The 20,506-nt window shown below is 42.1% G+C and overlaps 1 protein-coding gene across 3 annotated transcripts in view; it reads left to right on the top strand.

Moving 5' to 3' along the window:
* Positions 1 to 20,506, top strand: part of AGAP2 (ArfGAP with GTPase domain, ankyrin repeat and PH domain 2) — a 405,703-nt gene that overhangs the window by 318,245 nt on the left and 66,952 nt on the right. For all 3 annotated transcript variants that reach the window (XM_077297782.1, XM_077297781.1, XM_077297780.1), the window contains exons 4-6: positions 4,760 to 4,845; positions 7,384 to 7,525; positions 8,230 to 8,364. In XM_077297782.1, coding sequence (XP_077153897.1) covers positions 4,760 to 4,845; positions 7,384 to 7,525; positions 8,230 to 8,364 — 363 coding nt within the window. The remainder of the gene's footprint in view (positions 1 to 4,759; positions 4,846 to 7,383; positions 7,526 to 8,229; positions 8,365 to 20,506) is intronic.

Genomic DNA, 20,506 nt, shown 5'->3' with positions numbered 1-20,506 from the left:
GCAAGATAAAGTGCAAAAAAAACCCACATATCAATGTATGTAAGGTATTAGTTTATATTGGGGCCTCAATACGTAAGCCGGAAACCCACGTCAAGGGTCCTTACATTTTTGCCGGTCCTAACGCTAAACATTGACTAAAAGCTCACAGACGCACAAAGAGGACTTAAAAATCCTCCAGAAAATTGACAAAAAAATCACAGAGAAAGAAGCAGAGATGGTTACCTGCTGAAGCCTCCAAACAAGTGCACCAGCAGGGCGCATCGGACCCGATCAATGATGGCAACAACACAGGTGCAAAAAATACCGATGAAACAACCACTTTCAGTCCAGTATTGGTTGTTTGGCATTAGTGCACAAAAAGATAAGCGATAATAGTCTGTATGTGGCATTGCTCTCTGCTTCTTTCTCTGTGATTTTTTTGTCAGTTTTCTGGAGGATTTTTAAGTCCTCTTTGTGCGTCTGTGAGCTTTTACTCAGTATATGTAAGTCAAATCAAGGAAGGGAACAATCCGAGGAAAAGTATAATGGAAACACGTCACCACTTCTGTATTTATCACCCACTCCTGGTTTTGGCTTACAGATACTGAGGTAAAATACTGACCAAATACTGAACATGGGCTTGTGTCCTGAGGCTTCCTACACACACTCACATGTTATGGACCTGGTGGTTAGGAGCACCCGAAGTGACCTGATGGTTAAAACAGAAAACCTGGGACAAGCTCTGAGGAGGTGGTAACTCTACTGACCGCAATCCCTAATCCTATCACACACACTAGAAATAGCTGTGGAGCGTACCTAACTCTCCCTAGACGCCTCTTCACAGCCTAAGAGCTAACTACCCCTAGAGATAGAAATAGCAGCCTACCTTGCCTCAGAGAAATTCCCCAAAGTAAAGGTAGCCCCCCACAAATATTAACTGTGAGTTAAGAGGGAAGTGACAAACACAGGAATGAAACAGATTTTAGCAAAGGAGGCCGAATCTTCTCTTGATAGACAGAGGATAGGAAAGGGAACTATGCGGTCAGTATTAAAAACTACAAAAACCACGCAGAGTGTGCAAAAAGACCTCCACACCAACTCACGGTGTGGAGGTGCAGCTCTGCACCCCCAGAGCTTCCAGCTAGCAAGGAAATATCATAATAGCAAGCTGGACTAGAAACATAGCAAGTACTGAAAAATATATTCAAAAAACCGATGAACAGCAAATGACTAGCAAGGACTTAGCTTCTGCTGGAGTAGACAGGTCATCTGAGAAATCCAAGAGAGATCTGAACCAGTACTGAGACATTGACAGCTGGCAAGAACTAACGACCTGGGCAGAGTTAAATAGGGAAGCCAGCAGAAGCAATAAACGAGGGCAGCTAAGCCAACCTCAAAGATCAGCAGTTCCACTCAAAGCCACCAGAGGGTGTCCAAGGACAGAACTTACCAAAGTACCATTCACGGCCACAGGAGGGAGCCCGAGAACGGAATTCACAACACTCACATTCCTATAAAAAAGCCTAATAGAAAAAAATCATATCCAGAGCATGCTGTTCCCTTAGGCCACGTTCACATGTTCACTATTGGGAGAGATTTTTACCTCAGTATTTGCAAGCCAAAACTAAAAGTGGGTGATAAATACAGAAGTGGGACTTGTTTCTATTATACTTTTCCTCTAGTTGTTCCTCTCCTTGTTTTGGCTTACAAATACTGAGGTAAAAAAAACTCACCAAACACTCAACGTGTGCACGTGGCCTTAATATTAAGATATCACAAAAATGCTGGAAAGAAAATGCATACTAATGGAAAACCTATCCACTATACAGTTGTGGCCAAACGTATTGACACCCCTGCAATTCTGTCAGATAATACTCAGTTTCTTCCTGAAAATGATTGCAAACACAAATACTTTGGTATTATTATCTTCATTTAATTTGTCTTAAATGAAAAAACACAAAAGAGAATGAAGCAAAAAGCAAAACATTGATCATTTCACACAAAACTCCAAAAATGGACCAGACAAAAGTATTGGCACCCTCAGCCCAATACTTGGTTGCACAACCTTTAGCCAAAATAACTGCGACCAACCGCATCCGGTAACCATCAATGAGTTTCCTACAATGCTCTGCTGGAATTTTAGACCATTCTTCTTTGGCAAACTGCTCCAGGTCACTGATATTTGAAGGGTGCCTTCTCCAAACTGCCATTTTTAGATCTCTCCACAGGTGTTCTATGGGATTCAGGTCTGGACTCATTGCTGGCCACCTTAGAAGTCTCCAGTGCTTTCTCTCAAACCATTTTCTAGTGCTTTTTGAAGTGTGTTTTGGGTCATTGTCCTGCTGGAAGACCCATGACCTCTGAGGGAGACCCAGCTTTCTCACACTGGGCCCTATATTATGCTGCATAATTTGTTGGTAGTCTTCAGACTTCATAATGCCATGCACACGGTCAAGCAGTCCAGTGCCAGAGGCAGCAAAGCAACCCCAAAACATCAGGGAACCTCCGCCATGTTTGACTGTAGGGACCGTGTTCTTTTCTTTGAATGCCTCTTTTTTTCTCCTGTAAACTCTATGTTGATGCTTTTGCCCAAAAAGCTCTACTTTTGTCTCATCTGAGCAGAGAACATTCTTCCAAAACGTTTTAGGCTTTTTCAGGTAAGTTTTGGCAAACTCCAGCCTGGCTTTTTTATGTCTCGGGGTAAGAAGTGTGGTCTTCCTGGGTCTCCTACCATACAGTCCCTTTTCATTCAGACGCCGACATATAGTACGGGTTGACACTGTTGTACCCTCGGACTGCAGGGCAGCTTGAATTTGTCTTGATGTTAGTCGAGGTTCTTTATCCAACATCTGCACAATCTTGCATTGAAATCTCTTGTCAATTTTTCTTTTCCATCCACATCTAGGGAGGTTAGCCACAGCGCCATGGGCTTTAAACTTCTTGATGACACTGCGCACGGTAGACACAGGAACATTCAGGTCTTTGGAGATGGACTTGTAGCCTTGAGATTGCTCATGCTTCCTCACAATTTGGTTTCTCAAGTCCTCAGACAGTTCTTTGGTTTTCTTTCTTTTCTCCATGCTCAATGTGGTACACGCAAGGACACAGTACAGAGGTTGAGTCAACTTTAATCCATGTCAACTGGCTGCAAGTGTGATTTAGTTATTGACAACACCTGTTAGGTGCCACAGGTAAGTTACAGGTGCTGTTAATTACACAAATTAGAGAAGCATCACATGATTTTTCGAACAGTGCCAATACTTTTGGCCACCCCCTTTTTTATGTTTGGTGTGGAATTATATCCAATTTGGCTTTAGGACGATTCTTTTTGTGTTTTTTCATTTATGACAAATTAAATGAAGATAATAATACCAAAGAATGTGTGTTTGCAATCATTTTCAGGAAGAAACTGAGTATTATCTGACAGAATTGCAGGGGTGTCAATACTTTTGGCCACAACTGTAAATGGTACATAGGAAAGACCTGTTTGCAATTTTTAATAAGCTTTTGTGTTGAATCTTACTGGTTCACGTGAAGACTGTGCTCAAATTTTGATTTCTGACTGATGATAGAGAAAGCTGGAATGTATGTCACTGTGCAGGCATGCCATAATGTATGTCTCAAATAGGCATGTATTGTAGAAAAAGGGATACATAGATGCATTCAGTATATGTGTCAGGAATAGTGATGAGCGAATGTACTCTGATAAGATGTTATCCGAGCATGATCGGGTGCTAACCGAGTGTCTTCAACGAGCTCGAATAATATATTAGAGTTCCAGAGACTGCATATCTCACGGCTGTTCGACAGCCACAACACATGCGGGGATTGCCTAACAAACAGGCAGTCGAACAGCCGCGAGACATGTAGGCGCGGGGACTCAAACATATTTTCTGACCACGCCGAAGACACTTGGTTAACACCCGAGCTGGATGTTTTATATATTTCTAAACCCATGCTCAGATTTATACTTTTTTCATGCAGTTGGATATTCGGTCTATTGTTCTTAGAATGGTGATATTAAAGTGAACACCTAAAAACTCCTGTAAATGAATGATCCTTTTGCCAATACATTCAAATATTACTAGGGTTGTCTGTTTTAACAGTATCTCTTCATTAGTAAGTTACCCCAAAGCTCATCTGATCCTACTGTGTACCTGTCCTGGCACCAACTCTGATCACCTGTAATACATAAATATAGGGGATCCTGATACCCCGCTGTGCACCCAAAGAGGAAATTAATGTCAAATTCAGCGTAGAAAGCAAAAGCTGGTGGGAAGTAAAAGAGCAGCTGTGCTAGTGAAACAGGTATTCAACAGGTACCCGGTAATTATTTTATGGCCCATTTTTGTTGCTGATTCCAAACAACCTCTAAAGGTATAACACAGTGGCCATTAAAAACAACAGATGTATAGGATCCTCCAGCGTAAGGGATGCACTTTTCGACTACTCTGTGCACTGGATACTTGACGGAGGTTCCAGGGACACTGTCTATTAACCCTGAATTCTCTAATAGGGCATTTAGCATTGGCAGTTCTAAACCATGCAACGTCTTTCCAAGTTAGAACTTAATGTGGCTGTTAGACTTTGTGCACACTGGTGTCATGGCTTCTGTTTGTGAAAGGTCTGTTTTCTGATGGATCTAAGTGGTTCATGAAATAAAACCAAAATGGCAGAAAAAAGTCTTATCCATTGCTTACTCTTCGTTTTCACAATTTTTTCAAAGTATATTTATCTTTGCAAAGATTTCACAATCCATATTGTCTTACTCTTTACCCAGGTGATCAGTTTAAGAAGGAGATAAGTGTGGAAGGGCAGAGCTACCTTCTGTTGATCAGAGAAGAAGCTGGAGCACCAGATGCTAAGGTAATTGTGACTTCTGCTTGATTTTAGTATAGGAGCATATGGATGATGAAACACGCTGACAAGACAGTGAATAGGAATAAATTATAATAGATCTAGGATATAAGTACATAGAAAACAGATTTAAATATTTCAAGAATCTACTCCAGTTCGTGCACATTCTCATAACATAATAAAATGAAATGTTAAAGTTGAAATAAAAATTTATTCGAATTGGAAACTGAACAACAGAGAAAAAAGAATTCATATAGAAAAAGAATAGAAATATGGGAGAATGTTTGCAAACGTACACAAGTCTAACCCCTTGGCGAAAACCACCATATATTTACCGCCAAAATGCACCATCACTGTTTGGACTGGGCTCAAGAGCTGAGCCTGCACCAAACAGCACAAGGTCCAATCTCTGTTCTACCACCAACAACCAAGAGCATCTGCTGCCATCAGAGCGAGTCAATGGGCTGCCATGGCCACTGTGGACCTACTAAACTCCTCTTTGTTTGCCACGTTATAGCTCTAACAGGTTGAGCTACTTAGAAGTTTGTAAATGTCCCAATACACTGCAATAAAACAGTATTACAGTGTATTGTATAGGTGATCAATTAATTGCAGATTTAAGGTCCTTAGGGAGATTAGTTAAAACTGTAAAGAACATTAAACTTCCCTCTTTCTCTCCCATAACTATCTATCTGTCTATCTATCATCTACCTAGCTAGCTAGCTCTATATCTATCTGTCTATTCATTATCTTTCTATCTAGCTCCCTATCTGTCTGTCTAATGATTATTTATTTTTAGAGCACCATTTATTCTATGGTGCTGTACATGTGAACAGGGATTTACGAACAAAATACAAATATATATTACAATGAACAAACTAACAGTGACAGATTGACATAGGGGAAGACAGTAGGGTGGGGGGTGGCAGCAGCTTCGAGGGTGGTGAGGTGACAGCGGGTTCTCTTTCTCAGGCTTCTTTCACACTTCCGTCGGTACTCGGCCGTCACAAACCGTCGGCGCGACGTACTGACGGACGTTGGTGAAATTGTGCCAAACGTGAGCAGCGGACGCAGTTTTTCAATGCGACCGCTGCTCATTCTAAAGTCCCAGGGAGGAGATAGCGATCTCCACCCGGGCATGCGCAGTCCAAATTGCAGGATGCAACGTATGAAAAACGTTCCCTTGAACTTTTTTCGAAACCACGGGCCGCCAATACCCGATGCATCCAGTGGACGACGCATGCAACATATGGCCATACCTCGCAATGCGTCGCTAATGCAAGTCTATGGGGAAAAAACGTATCCTGCAGGCAACTTTGCAGGATGCGTTTTTCTCCAAAACGACGCATTGCGACGGTGGCCAAACAACAGAAGTGTGAAAGAAGCCTTAAAGAGATGGGTTTTCAAGTTCCATCTCAAAGTTACGAATATGGTGATTATTCAGAAGTGTTGAGGCATGGAGTTCCAATAACGGGAGATTAGTTTGGAGATATATGGAGGGGACAGAGTATGGACGGTCTTGTATGTCAATGTTAGTAGTTTGAACTGAAATAGTTGGAACACTGGAAGCAAATGAATGGATTGACAGAGAGGAGAAGCAGAGGAGTATTGAGGAGAGAGGTGGAATAGTCTGGCAGCAGAGTTATAGATGGAGTAGAGATGTGTGAAAATGTTAGATGGGAGGACACGGAGGATATTGCAGTAGTTGAGGCAAGAGATGATGAGGACATGCACTATGATGTTCATAGATTCAGGGTTGAGGAGAGGGTGGATCCTAGGAATATTTTTGAGTTATAAGCAACAGGAGGTGGTAAGAGTTCGGATGTATGGATCTATCTATCTATCTATCTATCTATCTATCTATCTATCTATCTATCTATCTATCTATCTATCTTTCCATGATAAAACAAAAAATGGAAAGGGGCACAGTAAATGATCTGATAATAATATGCAAAGGCTTCCAAGGTGCCTGGCTTGAGATTCACACAAATAATAATTCTTAAAAAGAAAAAAAAGAGAAAGACAGCACTTGAAAGGTCGGTGAAGATGAAGGAGTCTTTAGTTCATTGGTTCAATGTTGCACACAAGCTAAATAAAGAATTCTTCATCTTCATATACAGTGCTGTCTGTCTTTTTTGGTAATCATCTAACCCAAGGAAAGTAACGGTATATGTGGTCTCTATTATATTAGTGACATATGGTTTAAATACAGCCTTTCGATTCACCATTACTGTGAGGAAATCCAATCCTCTATTACATTTCCTGAAATGTTCTCAGATTACAGTGCTGACAATTTCCAGTGTTGGGGATGTTACCTATTAAACTCTTCTTTCCTTAATAGGACAACAATTGGAAGAGACAGAGCTGAATGTGAATTAACTCACTGGCTCTGGGAACTGAGTGATTTTAAAAGCATTTTACAACTAGTCACAGGCGCAAGGGTTATTTAGAGAACTCTCCAGGGACTGGGGAATGGCATAAACCAGTGTCTGTAATTCCCACTGACAGATTGCCTATTGATTTACCCTTTCTGGGCTGTACTTTTAGTTTGCTAACTGGGTGGATGGCGTCATCTTTGTGTTCAGTTTGGAGAATGAGGCGAGTTTTCAAGACATGTTCCAGTACTATGCTCTTTTGGCAAACTATCGAAGTATCTTAGACATCGCTATATCCCTGGTTGGAACTCAAGGTGAGTGTTCAGATTGCCAATTTTTCACGTTTTTTATTTAGTCTTGTATTTGGTAGTAAACATGGGTTTAACTACAAGGGCAGAAAGAACAGTATTTTCTATGGGACCCAGCATTCAAGCAGGGAAAGCCATCTCTACTGTGTAGAGTATGGAAAAGGACAGTCAAAAATTGCCATAGAAGATCAATGGAAGGAAGAAAAATTGCTAGATACCAAAATAATTAAATGTATTGCTTTTATGAAGTGAGCTCACAATCTAAGAGACCTCTTACAATATGTCACTGAATACTTTATAGTTAGAGTGTAGTTTTATAATATATGTTTAATAGTGATGAGCGAATATACTCGTTACTCGAGATTTCTCGAGCACGCTCGGGGGTCCTCCGAGTATGTTTTAGTGCTCGGAGTTTTAGTTTTTATTGCCGCAGCTGAATGATTTGCATCTGTTAGCTAGCATAAGTACATGTGGGGGTTGCCTGGTTGCTAGGGAATCCCCACATGTACTTATGCTGGCTAACAGATGTAAATCATTCAGCTGCGGCAAGAAAAACTAAAACTCCGAGCACTAAAAGATGCTCGGAGGACCCCCGAGCATGCTCGAGAAATCTCGAGTAACGAGTATATTCGCTCATCACTAATGTTTAACTATACACAGTAAACTCTGAAGTATATGTGACTTCTGACTTACAGTATTGCTTCTTTCAGATAAAATTAGCTCAAGCAATCCAAGGGTTATTGAAGATGTGCGGGCCAGAGGTCTATGCAATGACATGAAACGTTGTATGTACTATGAGACCTGTGCCACTTATGGGTTAAATGTGGATCGAGTGTTCAGTGAAGGTGAGGATCTTTATGTTTTATTGTCTCTGGTGGAAGATAGGAGGAGTTCACAGAATCCACTACTATGCAATTTCTCCATAGAACTAATTCTAGAAAACAGGGTTGCCAACTTTAAAGTAACATATAGACAATGTAATAATCTCCTTCAACTGCAATTATCAACATTATTATTGTACATGAATAAAAATGATTTGCTACAAAAACACAAAAAAATAAACTTCTCTGAGGATAAACATTTCAACATACCTAAATAGTATGGGAAATGCATCCTTTTAAAATGCAAATAGTCTCTTATTCAGCAGAAACACAACAATGAAGTGCAACATCTTAAAAAGTCCTTGAAGAAAAGTCACAAAAAACATAATATAATCAAATGACAAGATAAGTTTTGGCATCTTGTCAAACACAGAGTAAAATACTAGAGATAAGCGGATCAATTTGTGGAGGATTGAGCTAGAGTTGAATTTCCTGAAATTTGTGGTTTTTCTAGCGTTTCAACATTTTGAGATTTGATTCACATTTCTCAGAAAAAAAAAACTTGCCTGGCACCATTTCCTCCTACAGTGCTGAAGCATCAGAGAGCAAGCAAAGTCAGTTTTCATTGTCAGACAGATCTCAGCACAATGCCTTGCAGCTATGACATCTTACAGATTAGCATACCTTGTACTGTGATGACCAGTAGTGATGGGTGGACCCGTGGACGTTCGGTTCCTTCGGGCTCGCCTAAACATTTACAAAAAGTTCGGTTTGCGTACCAGAAAGGTACACAAACTTGAACCTGGACCCCGTTCAAATGAATGGGTGGTCCGAACAACTGGCGTTTCCCACGCTGTCATCTGTTCTGATTGGCAGTAAGTTCGTTACCGGCGGTCAGAGTTCTGCGGTTCCCATGCTGTCATACAGATGACAGTGTGTGAGTCAACAGCTGTGACCAGCGGTAAAAAGGTTACCACCAGTCACATGCATCGGCTGATGAGAGTACTACTCTAATCATTGTACGCCTGGACTCGATGATTGCAGCAACAGAAGGATACAATAATGAGAGTATTCATCAGACAGCACCTGTATAATAAATAAATAAATCAATAAAATAAAAAATTTTGCAAACCAGTGCAGGTAAAGCTGACAGCTGGTTGGCTGGTTATCAAAAATAGAGGGGTTACTCGCCATTTTTTTAAATTATTTAAATAAATCATTTTTAAAAATGGCATAGGGTCCCCCCATTTTTGACAACCAGCCAAGCTAAAGCAGACAGATGGGGGCTGGTATTCTCAGACTGGGAATGAGCCATGGATATTGGCCCTCTCCAGCCTACAAATAGTAGCCTGCAACTGCCCAAGGAAAGGCTCATCTATTAGATGCGCCAATTCTGGTGCTTTGCTCAGCTCTTCCCACTTGCCCTTGTGCAGTGGCAAGTGGGGTAATATCTGTGGGGTTGATGTCAGATTTGTAATGTCAGCTGACATAAAGCCCACAGGTTAGTAATGGAGAGGCGTCTATAAGAATCCCAATTACTAACCCCATTATGAAAATTAAATAAAGACACACAGAAAAGTCCTTTAATTGAAATAAACACATAGAAAAAAACCTTTATTTGAAATAAACACTTCCCACCCTCTTTTACCCATTTATTAATGTAAAATTAAAATTATAGAACACTATATTCGTCACCTGTCCGACGACAATACATTTGTCAAACGAAGAGGCCAACTCTGCTACTTCTGAATTGAATGGCTTAGGGATGGCATGATGCAACCGCTCAGCCGTGAGTCCAGGAAACACTAAGCTGAGCATGAGAACCGCTGCCTATGACCGGCGGTAATCTCAATGACATCACCGTAGGTCACTTGCTGTGCTCTCAGGTTTAGCTTAGCGTCTCCTGGACTCATGGCTTAGCAGTCACATCGTGCTATCGCTCAGCCATGCAATCCAGATGAAGCAGGGTTGACCTCTTCATGGAATAAATGGATTGTCGTCGGACAGGTGAGGAATATGATCTTTTATTATTTTTAATTTTACATTAATAAATGAGTAAAAGAGGGTGGGATGTGCTTATTTTAAATTAAAAAAATCCTTTATGTGTGTTTTGTTAAATTAACCCCCTTAAGCCCCGAGGGTGGTTTGCATGTTAATGACCCGGCCAATTTTTACAATTCTGACCACTTTCCTTTTATGAGGTTATAACTCTGGAATTCTTCAACGGGAACCCGGGGATTCTGACATTTTTTTTTCGAGACATATTGTACTTCATGATAGTGGTAAAATTTCTTTGATATTACCTGCGTTTATTTGTGAAAAAAACAGAAATTTGGCAAAAATTTTGTAAATTTTGCAATTTTCCAACTTTGAATTTTTATGCTCTTAAATCACAGAGATATGTCACACAAAATACTTAATAAGTAACATTTCCCAAATGTCTACTTTACATCAGCACAATTTTGGAAACAATTTTTTTTTTGTTAGGGAGTTATAAGGGTTAAAATTTGACCAGCAATTTAAAATTTTTACAACACCATTTTTTTTGAGACCACATCACATATGAAGTCATTTTGAGGGGTCTATATGATAGAAAATAACCAAGTATGACACCATTCTAAAAACTGCACCCCTCAAGGTGCTCCTGAAAACCACATTCAAGAAGTTTATTAACCCTTCAGGTGTTTCACAGGAATTTTTGGAATGTTTTAAAAAAAAAGAACATTTAATTTTTTTTCACAAAAAAATTTCTTCAGCTCCAATTTGTTTTATTTTACCAAAGGTACCAGGAGAAAATGGACCCCAAAAGTTGCTGTACAATTTGTCCTGAGTATTACGATACCCCATATGTGGGGGTAAACCACTGTTTGGGCGCATGGCAGAGCTCGGAAGGGAAGGAGCCCCATTTGACTTTTCAATGCAAAATTGACTGGAATTGAGATGGGACGCCATGTTGCGTTTGGAGAGCCACTAATGTGCCTAACCATTGAAACCTTCCCAAGTGACACCATTTTAGAAAGTAGACCTCCTAAGGAACTTATCTAGATGTGTGGTGAGCACTTTGACCCACCAATTGCTTTACAGAAGTTTATAATGTAGAGCCGTAAAAATAAAAAATAATATTTTTTCACAAAAATGAACTTTTCGCCCCCAATTTTTTATTTTCCCAAGGATACCAGAAGAAATTGTACCCCAAACGTTGTTGTTCAATTTGTCCTGAGTATGCTGATACCCCATATGTGAGGGTAAACTACTGATTGGGTGCATGGCAGAGCTCAGAAGGGAAGGAGCGCCGTTTAACTTTTCAATGCAAAATTGGCTGTAATTGAAATGGGATGCCATGTTGCGTTTGGAGAGCCCCTGATGTGCCTAAACATTGAAACCCCCCACAAGTGACACCATTTTGGAAAGTAGACCCCCTAAGGATCTTATCTAGATGTGTTGCGAGATCTTTGAAAACCCAAGTGTTTCACTACAGTTTAAAATGCAGAGTCGTGAAAATAAAAATTCTTTTTTTTTTCCACAAAAAATATTTTTTAGCCCCCAGTTTTGTATTTTCCCAAGGGTAACTGGAGAAATTGGTCCCCAAAAGTTGTTGTCCAATTTGACCTGAGTACGCTGATACCCCATATGTGGGGGGTAACCACCGTTTGGGCGCATGGCAGAGCTCAGAAGAGAAGGAGCGCCATTTGGAATGCAGACTTAGATGGATTGGTCTGCAGGCGTCATGTTGCATTTGCAGAGCCCCTGATGTACCTAAACAGTAGAAACTCCCCCATATTGGAAACTAGACCCCCCCAAGGAACTTATCTAGATGTGCTGTGAGAACTTTGAACCCCCAAGTATTTCACTACAGTTTATAACGCAGAGCCGTGAAAATAAAAAATCATTTTTCCCACAAAAATGTTTTTTAGCCCCCCAAATTTTTATTATCCCAAGGGTAACAAGAGAAATTGGACCCAAGAAGTTGTTGTCCAATTTGTCCTGAGTACGCTGATACCTCATATGTTGGGGTAAACCCCTGTTTGGGCGCACGGATGAGCTCGGAAGGGAAGGAGCACTCTTTTACTTTTTCAACGCAGAATTGTCTGGAATTGAGATCGGACACCATGACGCGTTTGGAGAGCCCTGATGTGCCTACACAGTGGAAACCCCCAATTCTAACTGAAACCCTAACCCAAACACACCCCTAATCCCAACCACACCCCTAACCCCAACCCTAACCACACCCCTAACTCCAACACACCCCTAACCCTAATCCCAACCATAACCCTATCCACAGCCCTAACCCTGACACACCCCTAACCCTAATCCCAACCATAAATGCAATCCAAAACCTTACCCTAGCCCCAACCCTAACCCTAGCCCTAACCCTAGCCCCAACCCTAGCCCCAACCCTAACCCTAGCCCCAACCCTAACCCTAGCTCCAACCCAAGCCCAACCCTAACCCTAGCCCTAACCTTAGCCCTAACCCCAACCCTAACCCCAACCCTAGCCCTAACCCTAGCCCTAACCCTAATGGGAAAATGGAAATAAATACATTTTTTTTTCATTTTTTTTATTTTTCCCTAACTAAGGGGGTGATGAAGGGGGTTTGATTTACTTTTATAGCGGGTTTTTTAGCGGATTTTTATGATTTTCAGCTGTCACACACTAAAAGATGCTTTTTATTGCAAAAAATATTTTTTTGTGTTACCACATTTTGAAAGCTAATTTTTCCATATTTTGGTCCATGTCATGTGAGGTCTTGTTTTTTGCGGGACGAGTTGACGTTTTTATTGGTAACATTTTCGGGCATGTGACATTTTTTGATCGCTTTTTATTCCAATTTTTGTGAGGCAGTTTGACCAAAAAACCAGCTATTCATGAATTTCTTTTTTGGGGGGGAGTTTATACCGTTCCGTGTTTGGTATAATGGATAAAGACGTGTTATTCTTTGTTTCAGTATGATTACAGCGATACCTCATTTATATCATTTTTTTATGTTTTGGCGCTTTTATACGATAAAAACTATTTTATAGAAAAAATAATTATTTTTCCATCGCTTTATTCTGAGGACTATAACTTTTTTATTTTTTAGCTGATGATGCTGTATGGTGGCTCGTTTTTTGCGGGAGAAGATGACGTTTTCAGCGGTACCATGGTTATTTATATCCGTCTTTTTGATTGCGTGTTATTCCACTTTTTGTTCGCCGGTATGATAATAAAGCGTTATTTTTTGCCTAGTTTTTTTTTTTTACAGTGTTCACTGAAGGGGTTAAAGGGACTCTGTTACTCCCTCCAGCCGTTAGAAACTAAAAGAGCCACCTTGTGCAGCAGTAATGCTGCATTCTGACAAGGTGGCTCTTTTAGTTATTGGTGCAGTCAAAGCAGAAATAAAGCATTTTATAATTCGCAAAAATACCTGTCTTTAGCCCTGGAGGCAGGTCTTAACCCCCCTGCTGCACACGCCACACTGCCGTCACTCAAGGCTTCTTCGGCGCCGGGCGCCGCCCCCTCCGCGCTGTTTTCAAATCAAATCCGGCGCCTGCGCAGTTTTGGTCTGCCTGGGGCAGGTGCAGTGAGCGCTGCTCATCTGACCTCAGATGCAGTCTCGCAGACTGCGCCTGCGCGGCTGCCCTGCTTGTGAATCCCAGCCCCGCAGTGTGTTATGCATTATGCACAGTGCCGGGCTGGGATTCCTGGGCATGCGCACTGCGTGTGTCAGCCACTCACCCAGGTCCCCCGCCTTACAGCTTGTGTATATTCAGCTGATCTGAGGTCAGATGGGCAGCGCTCACTGCGCCTGCCCCAGGCAGAACAAAACTGCGCAGGCGCTGGATTTGATTTGAAAACAGCGCGGCATTACTGCTGCACAAGGTGGCTCTTTTAGTTTCTAACGGCTGGAGGGGGTGGCAGAGTCCCTTTAACTAGTGGGACAGTTTTATAGGTCGGGTTGTTACTGACACGGCGATAGTAAATATGTGTACTTTTATTGTTTTGGTTTTTTTATTTAGATAAAGGAATGTATTTATGGGAACAATATTTATTTTTTTTTTCTTTATTTAGGATTTTTTTTTTTTTACACATCTGAATATTTTTTTTTTACTTCATAACATTGCCCCAGGGGGAAGCATCATGTTATAAGATCAGATCGCTGATGTGACACTTTGCAGAGCACTGTATCAGATCAGCGATCTGATGTGCACTGCTCCTGGCTTACCAGCGCCTGCTCTGAGCAGGCGCTTGGTAAGCCACCTCCCTGCAGGACCCGGATGCAACCTGGCGGCCATTTTGGATCCGGGGCCTTCAGGGAGGAGATGCTCGGTACATCGGTACAAGGTGAGCACATTGCCTTGTACCGAGGGTCTCAGGGAAGCCCGCAGGGAGCCCCCTCCCTGCGCGATGCTTCCCTATGCCCCCGGAACGCTGCGATCATGTTTGAGTTAATGTGCCGGGGGCAGTCCGTGACCACTCCTGGCACATAGTGCCGGATGTCAGCTGCGATAGTCAGCTGACACCCGGCCGCGATCGGCCGCGCTCCCCCCGTGGGCGCGGCCGATCGCTATGACGTACGTCCCTGGGAATTTAGTCCCAGGTCACCTTGACGGGATAGTACGTCATATGGGTTTAAGGGGTTAAAGGTCTTTTTCATGTGTGTCTTTATTTAATTTTCACTACAGGGTTAGTAATGGGGGTGTTTTATAGCTGACATCAACCCCCAAACTATTATCTCACCAGGGCAAGTGGGAAGAGCCGTGCAAAGCGCGAGAATTGGGGTGGCTGCAGGCTGCTATTTTTAGGCTGGGGAGGGCCAATATCAATGGCCCATTCACAGTCTGAGAATACCAGCCCCCAGCTTGGCTGGTTGTCAAAAATGGGTGGGTGACCCCATGCCGTTTTTTTAAATTATTTTAAGAATTTAAAAAAATGGCGAGGGACCCCTCTATTTTTAGTAACCAGCCAATATAAAGCTGACAGATTGGGAGTTGTAGCCCACAGCTGTCAGCTTTACCTTCCCAAGTTAGTCAAAATAGAGGGATCCCATGCCATTTTTTAATTTTTTTATATATTGCCCACAGAGTACAGCACGTGAAACTCAGGATATTCGGGCTGTCGAACCCGAACAGTAACATGGATTTCAGGGAGAAGTCTGTGTTCGGGTCCATGCACGGACACTAGGTGATCAGTACGGACCCTGAACTTTACCGTTCGGGTTCACACATCTCTACTGGCAGTATCTGATCCATCACAGTTCAGTGGTTCAGTGGTTCAGTCACTGGGTAAGGCTGGAGTCACACTAGCATATAAAACATCAGTCTGATGTTGATCCAGAAAAGTAGGATGAGTGTAATGTGAGTACAATGTGATTATTCTCATCTAGCGTCCATGTGACATCCGTATGACATGCATTTTTAACATCAGCTTTTAAATACACTAATTCTCTGTCATTTAAAGCTAGATTACATACTAATAAAGCAATCTTATAAACAGAGATTGATTACTACTAACCTGTGGGCTTGATGTCAGCGGACATTACACAGCTGACATCAAAACCATTACCCGATTGCCAATGCTCCAGGGCAATCAGGAAGAGCTGAAGCTAATCACCAGAATTTTTCACATCTAATTGAAGCGCCATTTATGGGGCGGCTGAGGGCTGGTGTTATTAGTCTGGGAGGGGGCAAATAGCCTTTGCTGTTTTTTTTAAAATAGGGGAGACCCTATAATTACATTTATGAATTCAAGCCTACTTAGGCCCCCTGGTGTGTAGGAACAATTAGAGGTACTAAAAGCATCAATTAGATATATAGAGTGTGACAATATTTGAAGGGCTTCAATTGTTATCAGAGATAATAGTAACCTACAGTGGTCGGGTCAAATCTCAAAGATAAATAAATAAACCCCCCTATTAGTCCACACTTAACACACATATAGCTAACTGAGTAGGAAGAGGAGGAGGCCAAACAGTCCCCATCAATCCACTTAATTTAAAATGCAATATAGTGCATACCAAATTAAAGTGATCTCATCATTTCTTAGTGCATACCCTGTAAAAGGTGCAGTATAGTGCATAAGAAATCAGAATGATCTCACCTAGAATGTAGTCAGTGCCATATAAGACGTCATGATTCCTCAGTTCTGTATAATACTATACTGGCCCTACAGACCATTGACTCCCAACCCTTACAATGGCAGTCCATAGCTGTACCTTTGGCATATATGACCCTAATGATTTCTCTAAAAGCCCCACGTGTTTCCATGGCCAGGATTCATCAGGGAAATTTCTTCAGACTAACATAGTCCAAAAGGTGTACAGACCTATGCCAATCATGTCATCATTTATTCATACACTAATTAATAAATTATATTAGGGGTGACACCTCCTTATCATTAGATTCATATCTCAATGTCTGTTAATTAGTGGTTTCTGAGTGCATATTACCACCGGTGAGTGGCACCATGTTGTGCATGCCACCTATGTGATATCATGTGCATTTCTTACCAGGCTCATCTGTATTATTCATTAGGGTGTGCCTAATGGAAAGCACAGTCACTCCATGTCACATCCAGTCCTCTGGCCCGCGCACTGCCAGTTCACGTGTCTCTCTCGCAATTCATAGTGGAATGCAGATGCAGCATAGGTTGCTCTTCTCACAGTGGAAAGCATAACCGTCATATCCGGTCTGGCACAACTATGCATTTCCGGTCTACATGTGTCTCTTAATAACATGCGGTTCATCTGAGGAACACATGAGGTACCCACAATTTCCAGACATTCTATATGTATCAGCAATCACTACCATAACAAATTGACTTAGTAAGACTCCTAGTGTATTACTATCCACAATGCTTTTAGATCTCTCCATCATACTCATGGATTAGTGGGACAGGCTTTGGATATGAAAATTGGCAAAATAACTTGACACCAGAATCAGTTTTTTTAAAAATAAGATATTTGATCTTATAATTCATAACATGACTATGGTGAGATCTTATGAAGGTGGCATTAAGACATGAACATTTCTGTTAATCTTAATGTTGAAGAAAATATAGGGGATTTTCGGGATGGTGTATGAAGACAGGGATAAGGATAAGACTGGGGGGGGGGGGGGAGAAGAGGGGGGTAATTTGCGGTTTGGAATTTGAGTTATCTCTCCTGGCTTCCTTTTAGGATACTTTAGGGATTGTTTTAAAGAAATCAGCTGTAACTCATTTGTTGATTTATTCCATATGGGGGTGACACTGTGTTTGGGTATTCATTTGGCTTTTTTTTGTAATATTTGTTGGTCCCAGTAACCCCCCTTTGGTGGTCTCCTCACATGTTTGATCCCCTTAAATGTTAGGATGTTATAATTCCTTCCGTGTGCATTATTTATGTGTCTCACCATGGCAGTGTCCATTCGTGAGTGATGTCTCCAATATGATCTCCTATTCAATGTCTAAATTGTCGTCTTTTCTCGTCACGTCGCAGTCTTGTTGGTACATGGTGCCCGTCCACCAACCATCTACTACTCCATCCATCTGGACCATCCAGGGTTGCTCGACACTCATCAGTAAACAAGACTGTTTGAAAATTAGTCTTCATGTATGTCTGGGCCCACTGCAACTGTTTCTGCTTGTGAACACTGTTTAGGGGTGGCTGAATAGTAGGTTTATGTACCACAGAAAGCCTTTGAAGGATCCTACACCTTGATGTTTGAGGGAATCCAGAGGCACCAGCAGCTTCAAATAACTGTTTGCTGCTTTGTAATGGTATTTTGGCAGCTGCTCTCTTAATCCAATGAATTTGTCTGGCAGAAACCTTCCTCATTATGCCTGTATCAACACGAACACGTCTGTGCTCAGATTCAGCCACAAATCTCTTCACAGTATGATGATCACGCTTACATTTTCGGGATATATCTACTGTTTTCATCCCTTGACCAAGGCATTGCACTATTTGATGCTTTTCAGCAGCAGAGAGATCCTTTTTCTTTCCCACGTAACTTGAAACCTGTGGCTTGCTTAATAATGTGGAATATTATTTTTAAGTACTTTTCCTTTAATTAGAATCACCTGGAAAACTAATTATCACATGTGTTTAAGATTGATTGATTTCAGTGATCCATTGAGCCCTGAGACATAATACCTTCCACGAGTTTATTTGAAAGACAAAACAATTAAATCTTTATGACACTTAAATTCAATTTGCATAATAATTTGGAACACGGTGTGTGTATATGGAGCGGACCCCAAACGCAGGGCAGCGGGGTACTCGGTACTGGGTCTCTCTCGGTTCTGGGGATGTCACGGTGGCCTGACCCGGTCCGTGGCCCTGCTAAGGGGTGCCCAATTAAAGATGTAGGTGACGGTGTAAGTCGCAGTAAATAACGAGGTCACAGGGTTGCAGTCTCTTTACCTCTTTACTGAAGGCTTCGGCATCCGCAATCCAGAGCACTGCTAACAGGGCTGGCTGAGACCGGCCGGTTCGAAGGCACATCCAGAGTTCCCTTCGCAGGTGGAAATCAGTAGCCTCCCTACCAGCGCCTGTGTGTTGTAGAACCTCCCTGCTAAGCACCACGGGATAGTCCTCACAACTGTCGTGTTTGTTTCTGTTCTTTCTCTCCGTCCCCCAGATGATATGGATAGGACGCACCCGTATGACGGGGTAGGCCTGGAGTTATTTTATAGGGACCCTAGAGACGCCCCTCTCCCACAGTTGCCTCCGTTGTCTTCATTAGGTGTCAAGGTGAGACAGCCAACCTAGAGTTAACTGCCCTGCCGTAGTTCAAAGTAATGCGTAGAGCCTATTACTTCCTCGGTGCTCCGGCCACCGGCTATGCGCCTCAGAAGGATGTTGCCGATCTCGGGGCACGACTCCTTCTGGTTCTATCTCCTTTGTGCTGTGATCCCGTTTCTCACTTCTCCACAATATACTTCGCTTCATGTCCTTTCTTAGGAGTCTGCCGCTATACAGTACAGGCATGGCTCCGTAACGATCTGTCTGTCTTAGGCCGCTGTCAGGATCCCACCCCTGACAGGTCCTCCCTCGAACTCTCCCCAGCTACTTTCTCCCCAACTTCCTATCCAACCCCCAGTTTTACCCATGTGTGAGGAGTGGCCTAGTAGATAGGACCTTTTGCTCCCCCTGGTGGCCGGAGTGTGAAGAAGTGTAATGTGTGACTGTGATACCTGGTCAGGTGAACTCTTTTAGTGCCATCAGACGTACCATCACCCCCCTTAGCGGCAGAGCGACGTTACTGTAATGACCAGGACTCTGGGGTGCTGCACTCCCCCCCCCCCCCCGTTAAATCCAGTACTCCCAGACTGGGAAAAGAAGAACAACAATACATGTTAGTAAAAGACATACAAAATTTTGAAATGCTATAAACAAGTAAATGCTATGAACAAGTAAATATAACAGTGCTTCCCTTTACAGGAGGTGAGGACACTTGAACGTTGCAAAAGTTTTGGTCATGCACAGTTCATGACTCCCAGTTCAGTGGGTGCAAACTTGAAACAGCAGGGATCCCGGGTAAACAAAGGGATCCCTTTTGAAAGCTTTGGAGTAATTCACTGTCCATTACTCCACTGTCCATTTTTAAACCTGTAACAAAGATATTTACACCAACATTTTCAACCAAATAGCAACTATCATTAATATTTCCAAGTTTTGTAGCGGAGTGGAGTTTGATTCTTGGTGCTACGTGTAGACCTCCGCAGTGCAGGGGTTGCTATTGGCCTAACAGGGCCCGCTGCGCTTGCTATCGCTGGTGTACATACAAAAAGGTGGAGGGAACCATCCCTGCAAAATAACAAAGCTTAAAAATAGGGGGTCAACCCAAGCTTAACTGAGAACAAAGTACAACCAACCAAGAAGAGAAAAGCATCAAGCTATATGACAGGGACCACCACTAAATGTAATACAAAATTTTTATTTGTCAACCAAAAAAACACCACACAATTAAAATCACTTAAAACCTCAACTCAAATGTGTCATCGGTTCCACAAAGGGAACCACCCCCCCTGGACATGGTTGGTGGGATAGAAACAATGTACAAGTAGTAAGCACAATATACAGGGTATAGGCTATACAGGGTAAGTAGTAATAAATACAACTAATACAAAAATATATCTACCCTATAGCATATAACAGTGTGAAAACATGGCACAGCTCGCTTGCAAATATAGAGGTAGACATAT

This window comes from Ranitomeya variabilis, chromosome 3, assembly GCF_051348905.1.
Source record: "Ranitomeya variabilis isolate aRanVar5 chromosome 3, aRanVar5.hap1, whole genome shotgun sequence".
NCBI lineage: Eukaryota > Metazoa > Chordata > Amphibia > Anura > Dendrobatidae > Ranitomeya > Ranitomeya variabilis.
The sequence above is the reverse complement of the archived record's forward strand: the minus strand, read 5'-3'. Positions and strand labels throughout refer to the sequence as shown.